The following is an 18052-nucleotide window of genomic DNA, read 5'->3' on the forward strand; positions in this document are numbered from 1 at the left end:
AACCCTAAATCTATTTTCCAATCAAATCTTTTTATAACAGCTGGTTAGATCTCCTTGGAAAATAAGTAAATCTGGTTGTAATCCATGATTGAATGCACCAGCTAATCAGATCTTCAATCATACAAAGATTGCCATTAATTGTGAAATCACAAAACACCAGACATTCACACTGAATGTTTTGTGTATAGGATGTCGTGACATCGGGTCTGACAATCTGGAAAAATCCTACATAATCCAATAATTCCTTTTATAACTTCCAGCAGGTACAACCATATCAGATGCCATGACCTTGTGTATGTCATCTGAAACAATCCTGCATGAACATGTCTTTTATTTAAGCTCCAGCAGGTACATACAATATCAGAAGCCATGGCATTGTATGTGGCATTCTGAAACAATCATGCATGAACATGTTCTTGAACTCCAGCAGGTACATAGGATATCTCATGTTAAGACATCACACATAAAATCTTGTGAACATTTTTTGTTTTACCAAAATTGCTGCCAACACTTAGAATCAACAAACTCCCCCTTTGGCTAATTTTGGCTAAAACATATATCTGTCATTTTTGTTCACAAGGTAAACTATCAACAATTAAACAACTTAATAGTAGTTTAAACATCAGCAGAAGCAAAACAATTACTAGCTATTAGTAATACACACATGCACAAGGGTACTTCTCCTCCCCCTAAATTTGTGCAACACAAACAGAATTACTAGTTATGGATGCAACTAGTAAGACACACAAATGCACAAGGGTCATTCTTCTCCCCTTAAATCTGTGCATTCATCTCCTTTGATAATAACAACACCTGTAACCACAACACCTGTAACAATCAGAATATCATTCTGACATCTGCTTCAACATGTTAACATTCAGAATTTCCTTCTGACATCTCCTTCAACATGTTAACATTCAGAGCCTCCTTCTGACATCTCCTTCAACATCACCTGTACAACACAGAGCTTGCACAGAACATCAACCATCTCCTCCAACATCTCAGAACAGAACACCATTTTGTCTTACATCAGACATCTCCTCCAACATCACAGAACAGAACACCATTCTGTCTTACATCAGACATCTGTTATCTGTTTAGCCTAACTAGCTACATCAGCACTGCAGATCTCCAGAACCACATATTTAACCAAAGGTGACTTAAAACATATATGCTAGGAGAACATACCATAATTATACACAGCTCTAATAGCTGAGATAATTAGAAATCCATGGAACTCATTAAGAGCCCAAATATTACATCAAGGCATTAGTAAGGACTGCCACAAAATACAAACATTTTGACAGAAACAAAACATCCAAGCTTCCAAAACAGTCAGAACAGCATCCAGAACAGCACACATGTCATCATAATAGGGGGACCATCACCACAACTTAGTTTGAGGAGGTAGCATCTTCTTCACTTTCAGATTCAGAACTGCCACTAGATTGATCTTGAGAATTAGACCTCTCACTTGAGGTATGGGCATCTGACTCCTTGGCTTCACCATCTTCCAGATGGAAGGAAATGTTGTCCAGCTGCAACCTTAGCTAAAGACTTTCTAACAGTTTGCCTTTTAGCAAGTGAGATGTCTGGGACATCCTCTTCGACATCATCTTCAGAATCAGAGCTTTCTCTGATTTTCCTCTTCTGAACCTCTACTTTACTCCATGATTTAGAAGGACCTACAACAGCAGCCTTCCTACTAGTTCTAGCTGTCAACATCTCAGCCATAGTCTTGCCTTTCCTAGTTTTCATTTTCTTTGCAACACTTGGTTTCAAGTGATGAACCAAGGTGTCATCTTCCTCTTCTGAACTCTCTTCCTTCAAATCAATTACTCTCTCAGTAGTGTCATGCTTCTTTCTTCGCCATTCTTTGACTTGACCAGCAGTGATTGTCCTACAGACTTCATTGTCTGTGGCTTCTAACTCAACAACTCCTTCTGTTTCTCTCCCTAGGAACTTATTCATTATAGTTGAGGAAAACCTTACACACCTTCTTCTCACAAAGACCTTGCAGAATTCTTTGTAATTCTTGTCAGAAATATCCTCTGGGATATTCACCACAAACTCCTCCACTAAACCTTCAAAACATTGGGGTAATGCACTAAATATTTTCATCAAACCAACAAACTTGATTAATTCCATAACCTCCTTCACTTCTACAACCTCCTTCCCTAGCTCCCTTTCTACAACAACTATCCTCTATATAACAAATTTCCACTTTAATTGCTATAAATTCTCATGAATACAAATCCCCAATTTCCCTCTTAAACATTCAAACTGATTAGCATCCAAAGCTTTTCTAAATATGTCAGCTAATTGCATTTCAGTAGTAACATGCTCCAGTGCTATGATTTTCTCTTCCATAAGTTCTTTAATAAAGTGATCACTAATATCAATGTGCTTTATCCTGCTGTGCTGAACAGGATTTTTGGAAATAGTTGTAGTACTCAGGTTATCACAGTACACTGTCCTGACATCTTGTGTGACATTGTGTTCAGTCACCATTAGTTTCAACCAACCCTGTTTAGAACAACTACTTCCAGCTGCTATGTATTCAGCTTGATATATAACACAAACACCATTTTCATCTTTGAATACTTTCGAATGTGTAGGAGCAGGAGTCCTTGCACTCTTCATGCCAATCTTCTTAACATTGTTCTTGGCACATTTGCTTTGAGATAGAAAAATAGACTCTTCTATCTGCTTGACTTGTAGCCCAAGTCCAACAAAGCTCTTCCCAACTTCAGACTGCATTTGACGGGCAACATGTTCTACCATCTGATCTGACCTCCTGCCAAACCCAATATTATCCATATTTGTTTGAGCCACCATGAGCTTTTCTCCTTGAGGTTTCAGACAACAATCTTTGAAGATTTCAACCACATCAGGTTTGTTTTTGGTCCAGATGTATCTGGAGAAATCATCCACCACTGCAAACTTCTTTCCACCAAGGCTTTTCACTTGCACGGGTCCCATCAACTTCATATGGAGGAGTTTCAACCCTGTGGAAGTGATGTTAAGTCTGAGTTTCTGGTGTGACATCCTTGTCTGACATTTCCCACAGACTTTCAATTTGGGAGTTTCTCTAGCAGATATAATCATCTTCATCCCTTTCTCCAGGACTGAGGTACATTTTGAGGAGTAACTAATTTGAGAGTTCCACATGTAACAGTTGTCTTTGGTTCTGACTCCTTCCATGATTACTTCACTTTCTTTGTTGGTAATCATACATTCAGTTTTAGTGAAGTTAACATTTAGACCTTGGTCACATAGTTGACTGTTGCTTATTAGATTTGCAGTCTAGCCCTTAACCAGTAGGACCTTGTCAAGTTTAGGCACTCCAGGACAATCAAGCTTGCCTATCCCCTTGATTTCACCCTTTGCTCCATCACCAAAGGTTACATAGCTTATGGCATGAGGATAAAGTCCAGTTATCAGGTCTTTATTTCCAGTCATGTGTCTGGAACATCCACTATCAAAATACCACTCTTCTTTGGCCGAGACTCTGAGGGGAATGTGAGCTATTAGACTTGTAACATTAGTCTTAGGAACCCATTGCTTCTTGTTGACAGGTCTGTGCTGTTTGGGTCTGGGTTGATAGTGAGTCTGATGATGAACAGGGCTAGGATAACCATACAGCTTATAGAAGAAGGGCTTCAGGTGACCAATTTTCCCACAGTAATGGCATCTCCATCTTTGGTGTTTCCCTTTCTGCTGTCTTTTCTTCTGATGCTGTGACATATGACCTGACATCACAAGTTTGCTTTTACTATGGCTGCATTTAGGTTTGGCTTGAGGTTTGCAACCAGTGTAACTTCACTCAGGCTTAGATTCATTATACCCAATGCCAGATTTGTCTCCTGTTATTTTTCCAGTTTGGAGAATCTTGTCTAGGAAGTCAGATCCATTGTTTAACATTCTTACATACTTGTTCATCTCTTCTAGTTTAGAATTCAAGTACATAGCTTCAGTTTTTAACTTGGAGATGATTTCCACATGGTCTGCCTTCTCATTCTCCAGCTGTACTATCTTCTGGCTTTCAACTTGTTGACTTTCATCTATCTTGGCCTTCAGAACCACTGCTTCTGTTTTTAATTTGGAGATGGTTTCCAAGTGTTCTACCTTCTCATTCTCAAGTTGAGTTATTTCCTTCTTCTGGCTTTCAACCTGTTTACACCACTCTACACTTTTGAGACACAACTTTCTGTAGGTAGTGGCCAACTCTTCAAAGGTTACTTCACCATCACTTGAGTCTTCATCAGAATCCCATCTTCTAGTCAAGGCAGTCATAAGATTTGCAGATTCTTCTGTTTCACTTCCATCTGACCAAGTGGCAGCAAGACTCCTCTTCTGTTTCTTAAGGTAGGTCCCACATTCAGTTCTAATGTATCCATACCCATCACATTCATGTCACTGAACTCCTTTTTCTTCTTTGGGCTTTTCATCTGACCTTGTTCTTCTTCCAATATTGTTGGATTTACTGATGTCAGATGCGATGTTCTTGACATTAGCCTTAGATCTTTCATCCGTCTTTTTCACTAGCTTGTTAAACTGTCTTCCCAGCTTTGCTACATCATCTGCCAGATCTTCATCAATATCTGGACCACCTTCCTCCTCTTCCTCCTCAGTGTTTGACTTGAATGCTATGCTTTTGGATTTATTTTCAGATCCATCACACATTCCCATCTCAAATGTTTGAAGGGATCCAATTAGCTCATCAACTCTCATATTGGAAATGTCTTGAGACTCTTCTATGGCTGTCACTTTCATGGCAAATCTCTTAGGGAGTGACCTGAGTATTTTCCTCACTAATTTTGCATCTGACATCTTCTCACCTAGGGCTCTTGAGGCATTAGAAATTTAAAGGATATTCATATGAAATTCATGAATATTTTCATCTTCTTGCATCCTTAAGTTTTCAAACTTGGCAGTGAGCAGCTGCAGTCTAGACATCTTCACTTGAGAGGTGCCTTCATGAGTGGTTTTGAGAATGTCCCAAGCATCTTTAGCCACTTCACAGTTGTTTACCAATCTGAAGATATACTTATATACACCATTGAATATAGCATTCAATGCTTTAGAGTTCCCAAGGGCTAAGTCATCCTCCTCCTTGGTCCATTGTTCTTCAGCCTTCTTATCAGCAGTAGCTTCTCTATTCTTGGTAACAACTGGATGTTCCCAGCCTGTTAACACAACCTTCCAAGCCTTATTATCCAGAGATTTTAGGAAGGCTACCATTCGAGGTTTCCATTAGTCATAGTTGGATCCATCCAAAATAGGTGGTCTATGAATAGATCCTCCATCTCTCTCCATAGTACTAGAAAGTATCGTCCCTAGATCTCACCCAGAACCAAAGCAGGATGCCTGCTCCGATACCAATTGAAATTCTGGTATCAGATATGAGATGTCGAAGGTAATGTCACGACACTAATATCTGAGTAATGCAAACAGGATAAAGATAGAGAATAGTAATGCAAGAGACACAAGCAATTGTTAACCCAGTTCGGTCCAACTCACCTACATCTGGGGGCTACCAAGCCAGGAAGGAAATTCACTATAATAGAATCAGTTCAAATACTCTCCGTACACTTCAACAAGTTACAGTCTTTCTCACCTAATCTCTACCCGTGCAATTTCTACCTAAGCACTCTTAGATATGAGAACCCACTCACTTCCCTACAATCACCCCTGTGATTTTAAACAACAATCCCTTGAGAAAAGAAAAAACTTTTCAATAACACACTCTTGATTTTACTTCACAGTTTCAATCAAGAAGACACACTTTTGATCTTGCTTCACAACTTTGATCAAGCAGACACACACTTGATCTTGCTTCACAGCTTTGATCAAGTAGACACACACTCTTGCTTAACAGCTTTAGAGTGACAAATTACAACCATAAATCAATCCAATTCATTCATCAAAAGATGACTTGAATGGCTTACAAGTCTTACGACTAAACAGACACAAACCCTAGCTCTCTCTCTATATTTCGCTCAATATTGGTTGTGTTTTCAAACAGGTTTTCTAAGTCCCTTTTTATAGAAGCATCCAGCTGGGCTTGGACATCTTGAAAACCCTAAATCTATTTTCCAATCAAATCTTTTTATAACAGCTGGTTAGATCTTCAATCATACAAAGATTGCCATTAATTATGCAATCACAAAACACCAAACATTCACACTGAATGTTCTGTGTACAAGATGTCGTGACATCGGGTCTGACATCCTGGAAAAATCCTGCATAATCCAATAATTCCTTTTATAACTTCCAGTAGGTACAACCATATCAGATGCCATGACCTTGTGTATGTCATCTAAAACAATCCTGCATGAACATGTCTTTCATTTAAGTTTCAGCAGGTACATACAATATCAGAAGTCATGGCATTGTATGTGGCATTCTAAAACATCCTATATGAACATGTTCTTGAACTCCAGCAGGTACATAGGATATCTCATGTTAAGACATCACACATAACATCTTGTGAACATTCTTTGTTTTACCAAAATTGCTGCCAACACTTAGAATCAACATGAGTTCTTCTAATTCAAACTTGAACCTCTTCACCATTCCCTCGCACATCATAACAAAGTTGATTACAGCGGGATGCGTACCGTATTGGTCCAATCCTTCCACTTCCTCTCTCAACCTCCAAGGCATCTCTTGGGTCGTCCAGTTGAAGAATTCTACCAAATTGTTGAGCTTTGTACGATACCCATCTTTGTCCTTTTGCAAGAAATCAATATTTTTCCTGAATGTATCGTAATCCTCGATGACTTGCTCTCTTTCCCTTAGCCATATCACAATGTCTTGATGGAATGCCTCGAATCTATCTTTCCAATGTTGAGCAAATTCTCTAGCATATTTTGCTTCTTGACATTTCTCGGCCCAAGTCGTAGGTGTGACTCGAGAAGCTTCAAGGGCTATTTCCTTAAGTCGACGCTCGTGCTCAGCTTGGGTCTCAGCATTGTGGAGAGAGATAGTGAGATTATGTATCTGAGCCTCTAATGTCTCTCTAACTTCTCTCTTCTCTTCTGTTGCTCGTAGCCACAATTGCTTATTCTTCTGGCATTCTTTCTCGGCTTGTTTTAACTGCTCTTTGACAGTTTCTAAGTAGAGGTCAGATTGTTCCATGCCTACTTTCACCTTATTTCTCTTGTGTTCTTCCTTATCGACCTTTTCCTCAGTCGCTTCTAGCTGAGCCTTCTTCCTTTCTAGTTCCTACTTCATCTTATTTCTTTCATTTGAAACTTGCTGGAAGCTGATCTGTAGCTCTTCATTTTCTCGCCCGAGTCTTGCTATAGTAGCTTTCAATGCTTCCAATTCCTCAATGGAGACAGGGGTAGGCTCTGGTGGTGGAGGTTGAGTAGGAGGGTCGAGGATGAATGGTAGCTTGATTTCTTGACTTCTCTTTGTGACCCATTGATAATAGGGTTCTCTATCCCCTACAACACCCTTTCCTTTGTCTTGTCCTCTGAAGTGAACTTTTTTCCAGGCTTGGATAACCCTTCTCAGCCTAACGAGATCCTCCATATCATGGAATACAAAACCTTCTAACAACTGGTCATCTGGCTTGTACGTGATAAGATAACCCAACTGCCTTATTGCAAAAACTGGATTGTAGTTAATGCACCCTTTTGACCCTATTAATGGTACATTTGGAAATTCTCCATAACTATTAATTGCATCTCCCACATTCAAACCATGAGGATACCAAATAATGGAATTTTCAGTGAGCCCTACCAGCTTTTGAGACCATTTGTATCCCATCCATCCCCTCAACCGTATCAACATATTTGAACACATGAGAGACAAACCATTGGTAAAGGAGCGGTATGCAGCATAACATCAATCCTCCCTTCTTCTCGAAGCGTAAGTGTAAGGTGTGATAAACATCTTCCAGGAGTGCGGGCACTGGATCTTCGTTCTTAATCTTGACGGCCCAAAACACGCTAATAGCTCCTACGTCCACCAACTTCTCCACATTAGGAAATAACACCAATCCAAAAATAAGTAAAGCCATAATAGTATCATAGGCTTCCCACTTCTGGGCTTTGGCAAAGTTTTGAGCAATCTTCTCCAAGTATTCTTGAGGAATTCCTTGTACCTTCCCCCAAATTTTGATGTTAGGGGTTAGATCTTTAACTGGAATGTCTAATACTTCTTCCAGCTCTTTGGGCTTTGGGATCTGACCCAATCCCCTATAAGGTCCCTTCATCTATTTAGGAGAGTCCAATATTCTTCCGAATTCTTCAAAAGTCGGGGCCAACTGGAGATCTCTAAAGAGAAAACTTCTGAGTGGTGGATCATAAAACTGGGCTAGTGCGGTAATAACATCCTTTTGTATCGGTATAGACAACAAGTGTAGAATCTTCCCATATTTGAGTGTGAATGCGTCTCGATGGATATTAGTCAACCCATCTTTGAATGCAATGAAACCCTTCACACACGGTACTTTGGCCTTGATTTGGAATGTTTTCTATTTCCTAGCTCCAGTTGTTCTTGAATGCTTAATTAACTGTAAATTTTGAAATTCCCTGAAAATAGAAAGTGTGTAAATGATTTTGTTATGCTCATAATGAATACAATATGATGTTTATGCAATGCCAGGGATCCAGGTTTCACATATATCATAAGGTTCAACTTAACGGAGGTTCTATGTCTTTTACCCCACACACAAAGGATTGCTCCTATGGTTTCTCGTTTTCATGACAAGAACTTAGAGTCATGGATCGATTTCAGTCTTCCATCATAATAATGGGCTAGCCACATCGAAATGGAAGTCCTGAATCAATCACTCTAAGTGGGATCCTTGTATTGTTCGAACAGGGTGTAGACCCTTCGGTTCAATACTACGTGATCGCCAATCATGAAGACAGACTTCAGATTAAGATTAGGTTCCCAGAGTCATGGACCATGTTCAAAGTTTCCTCGCAATAATAGGATAGCCATATTGTGATGGAAATTCCGAATAGATCTACTCTAGATGGAGTCTTCGTATTGTCCCAACGAGGTGTATACCCCTCGGTTCAATACTACATAACTCCGGGTTCCAAGTTCTTCTCCAAGCCCGGGTACGGAGGTTATCTCACCATGTGTTAAACACCATAGATCACCCAATATAATAGCAGAATAAATTACATAGCATAAATAATACATCAAGAGATACAGAAGCAAATAATGAAGAAAAACAGTAATTTAACATTCATCACAAATTGAACTAAGTTAGGCTTGACTCTCTCTAGCTTGGGGCTAAGTAGGTCCCCAGCAAAGTCGCCATCTATCGCATCTCGAAAAATATGATTCCTCGCGATGATCGCGGAAAAAATTAGTTCGAACAGAGTCGCCACCGAACTTTATTTATTCCAATGAAGGAATAGGAAAATATCGATAAAACCTTTAGAAAATGGAATAATGGTCGTTGCAACTATATTCGGGTTCGGGAGTCGATTACGCAAGGGGAAGGTATTAACACCCCTCACGTCCGTTGTACTAAACGGGAACCTTTTAGTCTAATTTACGATTTAAATGTTAGCTAATGTTGTTTGTTTTATTCAAGTGAATAAAAGATTAGAAATAGAGATGGATGGAAACCTTAGAAGGGGGAAAGGGAGGTTTTTTTATTAGTGTGCTCGCCAAGATCTCGCAATCTCGTGCCTACGTATCCTTATGGTGCAATAAGGAAATCAGAGCATTAGTCGTTAGGGGAACTATGGTTTATTGGTGTTTTTTATGAAAGACTGTTTAGATCGCGTTCTAAAGGCTAAACGTTGGCTTGTCTACTCTCGGCGGAGGCTTAAGCACTAATTTGTTGTGCGCGTTAGAAAGGATTAACAATGTTCTTTTTGAAAAGAGTTAGGTTGTTGGTCGCACGAGGGCGAGAAATAATATTTAATATGTTTAGTATTTTTAGAAAAACGACAAAAGATTGAGCAATATGGTGCACATCAATCATTCAATTCTTTCGAGGAATAATAAGGCGGATGCCTTTTACTCCCTTTTCGTTTAAATTATTATTGAAAGTTTGTTTACGGAAATAGAATATGCACGGTAGTGAGGCGTGCGCCTCCCACTTGCTTATTCAAGGAACAACTAGGCGTGCACCTCCCACTTGCTTATTCAAGGAACAATGAGGCGTGCGCCTCCCACTTGCTTATTCAAGGAACAATGAGGCGTGCGTCACTCATTCCTTTATCCAAATTTATTAGGGTATCTTAATCGGAAGTCGAAAGAAAATAGAGCAATATGGAGAGCGCGAATCATTCAAATATTCGAGAAATGGTGAGGCGACCACCTCCCATTCTTTTATCATCTGAAATGTAATTTATAAAAATAAAGTTTTTCTTAGAAGTTATATTTGAAATGGGAAAATAATTTTGAATTCGTATGATTAAGGTTTTAATTGGATGACAAGAATTTGAGCAATATGGCGTGCGCCAATCGTTCGAGTACTTGAGAAATAACGAAGCGAACACTTACTATACCCTTTTCATCCAATGTTGATAAAATAAATGTGTTTAAGTATTATATTAATTTAGAGAAATGATTTGAATTTTGTAGGTTTTTTAGGGTTTTAATTGAATGACGATGATTCACGCAATGTGGTGAACGCCAATTATTTGAATAATCGAGAGATAGTGAAGCGGACGCTTACTATTCTCCTTTTCATTCAAAGATTAATTATTAAAATAAAACTTTTAGAATTTAATTCGGAGACGTGTGTAAGACCCCATTTTTGACCCTAAGATCCAACATGTAATTTCATCATAAGTATTAGCATTGGGATCACCCCTTGGCATCCTCCTTACCCCTCTTTCATTGGGTTTGTTTTGGGAGAGATCACCAAGCACTATGTGATTGTATCATATTTGTATTTTATCATTTTTACTAACCCAAATACCAAAAATATGTCTTTGTATTTGCCTAACTCTTGTGTAGCTAGGGCATAATCTCCATTGATCTATCAAGTTCATATCTAGGGTTTGAGACCCTTATGACTAAAAGCACAAAGATGAATTGATCCAAGAATGGTTATGAGCATAATATTCCACTAATTCCCACAAGTTATGTGATCAAGTTTGCTTCAAGAGTTTGAGGGTGATTTGCCTTGGAAACCCTAGTTTGACTAGGTATCTTGAGTAACTTCTCCAACAAGCTATCTCACCAATTGATCAAATTTCTCAAGGGACACTTAAAAGTTTACCATCTTCTGCATATATGATCTACCATGAGCCTAGCAAGTCAAGAAAATAGAAGGTTGGCAAGTTGGTTGATGGTGGTTGGCCAGATGAATTCATTTGATCAAAACTGGGTCTCCCTAGACCCTATCTCCTACAATGTTCACCATATGAAAATTATTCCAAGAGAAATGTTACTCTAAATGACATTACAAACAACTTTCATGTTGATACCTAGAGCTAGTTTTGCTTGGAAAACCATTTTCTATGTTGAAACATTATAGGTCATTTTGTCAAAACCCTAATTTGAAAGTCAACTTCCCAAGGCCATAACTTGCTCAATTTTTATGACATGAAAGATTTACAAATTGTACAATCAAATTCGAGACGTCTACTTCAACTTTTATGTTTGGAGTGATAGCTAATTCAACTTTTATGAGCATGTGATATGAGGCTACATTATAGGTCACTTTTGACCTATACCATTGAACACGTGATTTTTCCAAACTTCAAATATGCATAACTCTATCATTTAAAATCCAAATGACATAAAATTGGTGACCATTTTTAAGGGTTTTGAAATATCTACAACTTTTATGAATAAACGTTTCTCATTTGAAGCTCACATAAACAGTTAAGCAAGGTGGAAGATTGAGATATATGGCTTGACACTTAGAAAAATTTTCAATATGTTGAAATTTCCAAACTTCCACCTAAAAAATCATCATGATACAGGCTTCAAATGGAAAAGTGTTTAACATGAAAGTTGTTCCTATTGATCTCACCTTTACAAAAAGTCTAAGTTCATTCATTTTGGACAAGAATTGAATAGGCTGCGTATGGCTTGAACATGGTATACTCATTTGGCAAAGATCAAACTTCAAGTTTCCATGTACACTTGCCTTGATATCCAAGTTGATTTCAGACTCTCTCACACTTATTTGTGGACCTAAAGCAATGATCCCATGGGCCTGTACACGCCCATGCACCCATGCATCACTCATTGCCAATTTTGGAAAGTCATTTGGAAGGTGCAAGTATCACATGATCCAGCTATAAATAGAGCTCCATATGCTCAGAATTCAACACACATTCACGCCATCTTTGATCCTAGACCCCTAACCCTTTCATTTGAGAGGATAATCCTGAGAATTTCATCTTGAAATTGAGTTTGAATCTCATTATTTTGAGATTCAAAACTCTAGGGATCCAAGACCTTTTGTGCATTTCATTCTACTTCTGCCAGCACTCTGAGTGAGATCAAGCACGAGCCAAGGTAAGAAAAGTTGAATCCAGACCTGCATTGAAGGTATTTTCCAGAAAATTTCATTTATTCGATTCTCTCTCAATCTTGCTCAATTCTTGATTCTTTGGTTGTCTGAAGTCCTACAATGTAGAAAAGAAGATTGAGTTGCTTAGAGGTCAAATCGAAGCAACTCAGTTGATATACCTCAAAATTCAACTCCTCATATCTTTCTATATATGAGAAGTTAGTTAAAATTGAGATTAGATGCGTGCTTTACGCCATTTTTTCTTTCAGATCATGTCCTCCTTTTTTATTTTCTTGATGGTGATGAGTGAACCAGTCCGCCCAGGGTCACCGGAGAAGATGACCGGCCTTTAGACGCCGATGATGTTTTGGCACGGTTCAGTGCCATTGATCCCTTTTAAATTGTTTTAATCTTGTGCGTTGTTTTTAATTACCATGCATGTGCCGCGTTGACTCAAGTCTACCATGGAACGCACGCTGGTGGCCACTTGATTTGCCACCTCAATTAATGAGGGAGATCAAGTGGTCCACATTTTTTCTGATTATTTGAATTTCATTTTAATTACTTTAGTTTCATTAATTCATATTAATTTTAATATTGATCCAAAAAATATGAGAGTTTCACCAAAAAATTTCAAAAAATTTCCTCTTTCATATTCTGAATTAAAATTATTTTTTGGATCATCATTAATATTTTTCATGATTTAATTGATTTTGCATTTGTTTTTAATTGTTTAAAAATACTTTTATGTCTTTAAAAATTCTAAATTTTTTTCTCTAAGGTCCTTTGACCTTGTTTGACCTATGAAAAATCTCATGGCCATTTATTTGGTGTTTTGATGAGGTTTTAGGAATTTGACAAACCATATTTAATTTAAATATGTTATTTTAGTATTTTTAATTTGAATAAATGCCAAATAATTTTGTTGACCAATTGTGATGACTTATTTGTGTTTGACTCTTGTTATTGGGCCTTGCTCAAGGTTGATTTGACTTTGTCAAGTTAATATCATTGGATTTACGGGATTGATGGAATGTACAGTCCATCTCCCAAAATGAATGGATGATATTAATATAGTAAAAGTCCTCCTTTGGCCAATTTGAGTTTTGATCCATTCCCCTCCCTCTTCATCTCATTCCGCTTCTTTATGCATTCATCTCATTTGGCCTATGATATCTCAAAATCCTAAAGCTAGTTGATTGAAAAATTAACATTAGTATGGATGAGATTAGGCCACCTCTTTTACATATTCTTTTTGTGTGTTGTATGTTTCATGAGCATAGTCCATTATACTATGTCTCTAACATGCATTAACACCAAAATTCTATTGCCCCACCTCAAATAGTTGTGACTTTTACATAAGTACAATTACGATTGCTTAATATAACGCTAAATTTGTGACATAAAAGGCATAAGCATTCTAGTTAGCGATATTGTAAGTCTCCCCTATTTCATGGTATTGCGTGGAAACTTGGCCTTTTTTCCTTCCTTTGGAAGATGTCTTGGTTCAAGGATCCATGCTTGTGTTAACTGGGTTGAGTGTTCTCCAAAGAATGTCTTAAAATGAAAAGCAAAAGCAAAACAATACTAACTTCTAACCCATTAACAACTAACTTTTAATTTCAAGTCATTTACTTTAATGTCATTTAATTCTAGCCTTTATTCATTTGCCATTGTTCATACATTCTAATTGTTTATGTTAATGCAATTTTCACTTTGTCCACTCGGACCATATTGTGTGATATTTCTTGTTTGTCTATACTTTGATTGTTTGAGCGGTCTTTGACCATTAATGTACATAATAACAACAAAGAACCCTAAAAAAACTTTGGTGTATACTGTTGGCTTGATCTTGGACAAATGGACTTAGAACTTAGGCAACTTTCCTATGCTAAAGGACTTGGCCAATGTCAACTTATTGAGAAACCAAGTGCATGCAATTTGAAACTTCATCTGACACATCAATCAAGATCCCTCTGAGTTCATCTGCAACATGATCATTGTGAAGTTGTTATTTTGAACATGTGACTTGTGGAATTTATCTACTACATGGGCTATTTTTGAAGAAGATCATGGAATGGATAAACCTTGGATGTGGCTATATTTATTTGATGCCTTTTCTCTTCAAGATAATATATTTGTGAATTTGTGTGTTACTTGATTCTAAATGTCCAATGGAATTCTGGGTGTCTATTGACATTCTTGTCTATTGGATTGCTATCCATTTGGTCAGATTTTTTCAACTCTCAACTTTTAATTTTGTGCATAGGATTAACGTCTTCATATTCTCCCCATTTATTTAATTTCAAAATCTCTCCCTCCCTTTTCAAAATCTTCTTTGATTGAACTTATTTTGTTCTAAACTTTGACCGCTTTGCAAAAAGATAGAAACTTTGGCCTTATGCCATTGCATTTTCAAAATTATTTTCTTAAAACAAAGTTGTAAATAAACTTAACTATACTTGACTTAAACTTTCAAAAAGCCAAAAATAACTAACTCATTCAAACCATTTTTAGGCGTTGGCGCCTTTCAAACTTAATTTTTGTTAAAAACAATGCATCCACTTTGAAATATGTATCCGGAACTACGAGGTTTTGATCCCTCATTTTTATGTTGGTATGTAGGCACAAGATCGAAGGTCTTGCCAAACACAAAAATATAATTAATGAATTCTTTTCTCATCCTCCCATTCTATTTGTTTGTAAACATCAATTTGTATAAAATACATACGCATACAAAAAGGGCTCCATAGGAGTACCTAGGATACTTTGGATGCTAACACCTTCTCTCTGTGTAACCAACCCCCTTACCTGTGATATCTAACATTTTATTAGTTTTGATTTGAAAACTTCTTACTTTTTGGGTTTTGTTCGTACTTTTTCCCTATTCCCTTGGAAAAAATAAAAGCGCGGTGGCGACTCTTGTTATTTGATCTCTAGCTTATCCATAGCTTGATGATCATGAATTTACCTCTATAACTACCACTCGTAGTATCTGGTATAACGACCAGTCGTAATAATTTCTCAAATCAAGAGAAATTCCAATAATTCTCAAAAGAGAATTCAATAATGGTCATTTTACCACTCAAAATAATTCCTGAAATAAGAGAAATTCAAATAATTATCCAAAGATAATCCAAAAAAATAATACTTGTAATTTCTCAACTCAAACGATGAGAAACTAACATAATTCTCAATAGAGAATTCAAGAAAATTCTCGAAAAATTCAATGAGTACAAATAAAGGGGGAGAAATTGGCGCTTAGACAATTCGAAAGATGCAGAGTTATGAGAGTGAGAAAGGAAAAACTCTACAAATGGAGTTTTTGGTGTGTTTTGGAATGAAATTGAGAATTTTATTATATAATGAAGTGAGCTATCTAAGATATTCCACCTAAGCAATATGGGACTAAGGAGTTTTTTCAACTAACACACAATGTGAGACTTAAGGAACTTTTTCAAATTCATCTCCCTATATTTGAATATTGACATAATGTCCCAGCAATCCCCCACTTAAATTTAAAAAAGTGTTTCAAATGTAACGTCAAACATTTCTAAGAGTGTGCATAAACAAAGATGTCTATGACTTGAACCTTCGTGTAGCGAGTAGGATTCCGATTCAACAAGGGTGACACAATTCTCTTGAACTCTATCTCAGGCATCAAACCAACACACAACCTTTTCTTAAGGCATATTCTAATAGCCCGTGCTTTAATGAAGGCTCTAGGAAGTCTGCATTGATATTCCATAGGAACCGACCTAAATTCCACAATCACATAAGTGAGTCTATAAAGAGTAATCATGTAGCCTAGGTACTCCTTCACACATAGTATCGATCTTATTAAAAGTCTCTGTTATCTCATCCTCTTATTGCTTCAGGATTCATGCTTTACGTACTTATTGTTGGTGTAAGCCCTAGAGGCCAATACTTTTGGTTCTTGTATTGAATTATTTATTAATAATAAAAGGCTTTTTCTTTATAATGTTTGTTTAATAAAGTCCCTAGAATAGCTAGTCCGTTTAATGTATCAAGTGTGACTTAACCATGAGATCACATTAAACATAAGGACACTATTCTTAAAGTATCCGTAGTCGAGCTTTATTGTGAAGTGGGATAACATTAAAGCATTAAGACTATTATGTATATAGACTGATGATCACATCTCATGGATCATGGATAAGGAGTTATCAAGTCTTAAACATAGGTATGAATATTAAGAGTAATATTTATACTGGATTGACCCGCCATGAGAATATTATATAGAATGTTATGCAAAGTGTCATAAGTTATTCTCATGGTGATAATGGTGTATACCACCCTTCGACCTGAAACCACAATGGACCCTAGATATAGAGTCGAGTGGCTTATTGCTGATCAAACATTATCCGTAACTGGATGACCATAAAGACAGTTGATGGGTACTCCACGAAGCATGCTAAGGGACATGAGTGACCTAGATGGAATTTGCTCATCCTGCGTAATAGGATAAATGTCTATGGATCCAATATTGAACTGGACTAGGATGACACGATCTATGCCTTGTGTTCAATATAGACATAAGGGCAAAAGGGTAATTGTACACATAAGTATTATCACAAAAGGATTTGTCAGATCACATGACATTTTCGTGTCTTGGGTAGCAGTGATGTGTTGCTAGATACCGCTCACTGTTTATTATGTTAAATACGTGATTTAATATAATTGCCAATGCCACGAAAACCTACAGGGTCACACACAAAAGGACGGATTGATGAGAGATAGAGTAACTAAGGAATACCGTAATGTACGGTGCACTTAAGTGAATTGTAGAACATCGTATGGTACGGTGTACTTAAGTAGAATATGAAATATGGTAAGGTACAACGCACTTAAGTGATTTTGGCATATTATAAGATATGGGCCACATACACTTGAGTGGGATTTTTATCTTGCAGTCCACACAAGTGGTTCTATAAATAGATACCTTGTGTAGAAGCATTTGCGCAGTTGCAATTTCATTTCTCTCTCTCTCTCTCACTCAAAGCCTTCATTCGTAGCAGCTAGCACTAAGATTGAAGGAATCCGTTCGTGTGGACTGAGTAGAGGCATTGTCATCGTTCAACATTCGTGATCGCTTCGTAGATTTGCATCAAAGGTTACAATTGCCACAAGAGGTAACGATTCTATCACTGATCATGCCCATTCGTAAGGATCACTAAAGGATAAATTTTAAATTCCGCTGTGTTTTAGATCACTCTTCTCCTTCAGTGGTATCAGAGCCACTTACGAAACCATGCATCTGATAGCTGTTTATTTTCTATATTTTCTATATTAATACGATTAAAAGACAGAATAAATCAAAGAATAAATGAGTAATTAAATTTGGCATCATGTGTGTACGATTTGGATGATTGATGTTGATTATTCTTCGGAATCCGACATTAGTATGGTGAAGCAGCGATACATCGATCATCCATATGTTATGAAATTGAGATCGATCAAGTTATATATATGATATAAATAATCTTGATGCAAAATACGGTATATATGATATACTGATTCTGTTTCGTTCATTCAAACACTTAATGGTTGTTTTCCTTTGGGCGATCAATGGTC

The 18052-nt window shown here is 37.2% G+C and overlaps 1 protein-coding gene across 1 annotated transcript; it reads right to left on the reverse strand.

The window, feature by feature from the left end:
• Window positions 1-7230: 7230 nt before the first annotated feature.
• Window positions 7231-8227, reverse strand: LOC127136674 (uncharacterized). The gene is made up of 2 exons (XM_051063207.1): window positions 7753-8227; window positions 7231-7652 (listed from the first exon to the last, which is right to left on the reverse strand). The coding sequence occupies exons 1-2, from the start codon at window positions 8225-8227 to the stop codon at window positions 7231-7233; spliced, it is 897 nt and encodes a 298-aa protein (XP_050919164.1).
• Between the last annotated feature and the right edge of the window lie 9825 nt (window positions 8228-18052).

The sequence above is a fragment of the Lathyrus oleraceus genome, chromosome 4 (assembly GCF_024323335.1).
Source record: "Lathyrus oleraceus cultivar Zhongwan6 chromosome 4, CAAS_Psat_ZW6_1.0, whole genome shotgun sequence".
Lineage (NCBI taxonomy): Eukaryota > Viridiplantae > Streptophyta > Magnoliopsida > Fabales > Fabaceae > Lathyrus > Lathyrus oleraceus.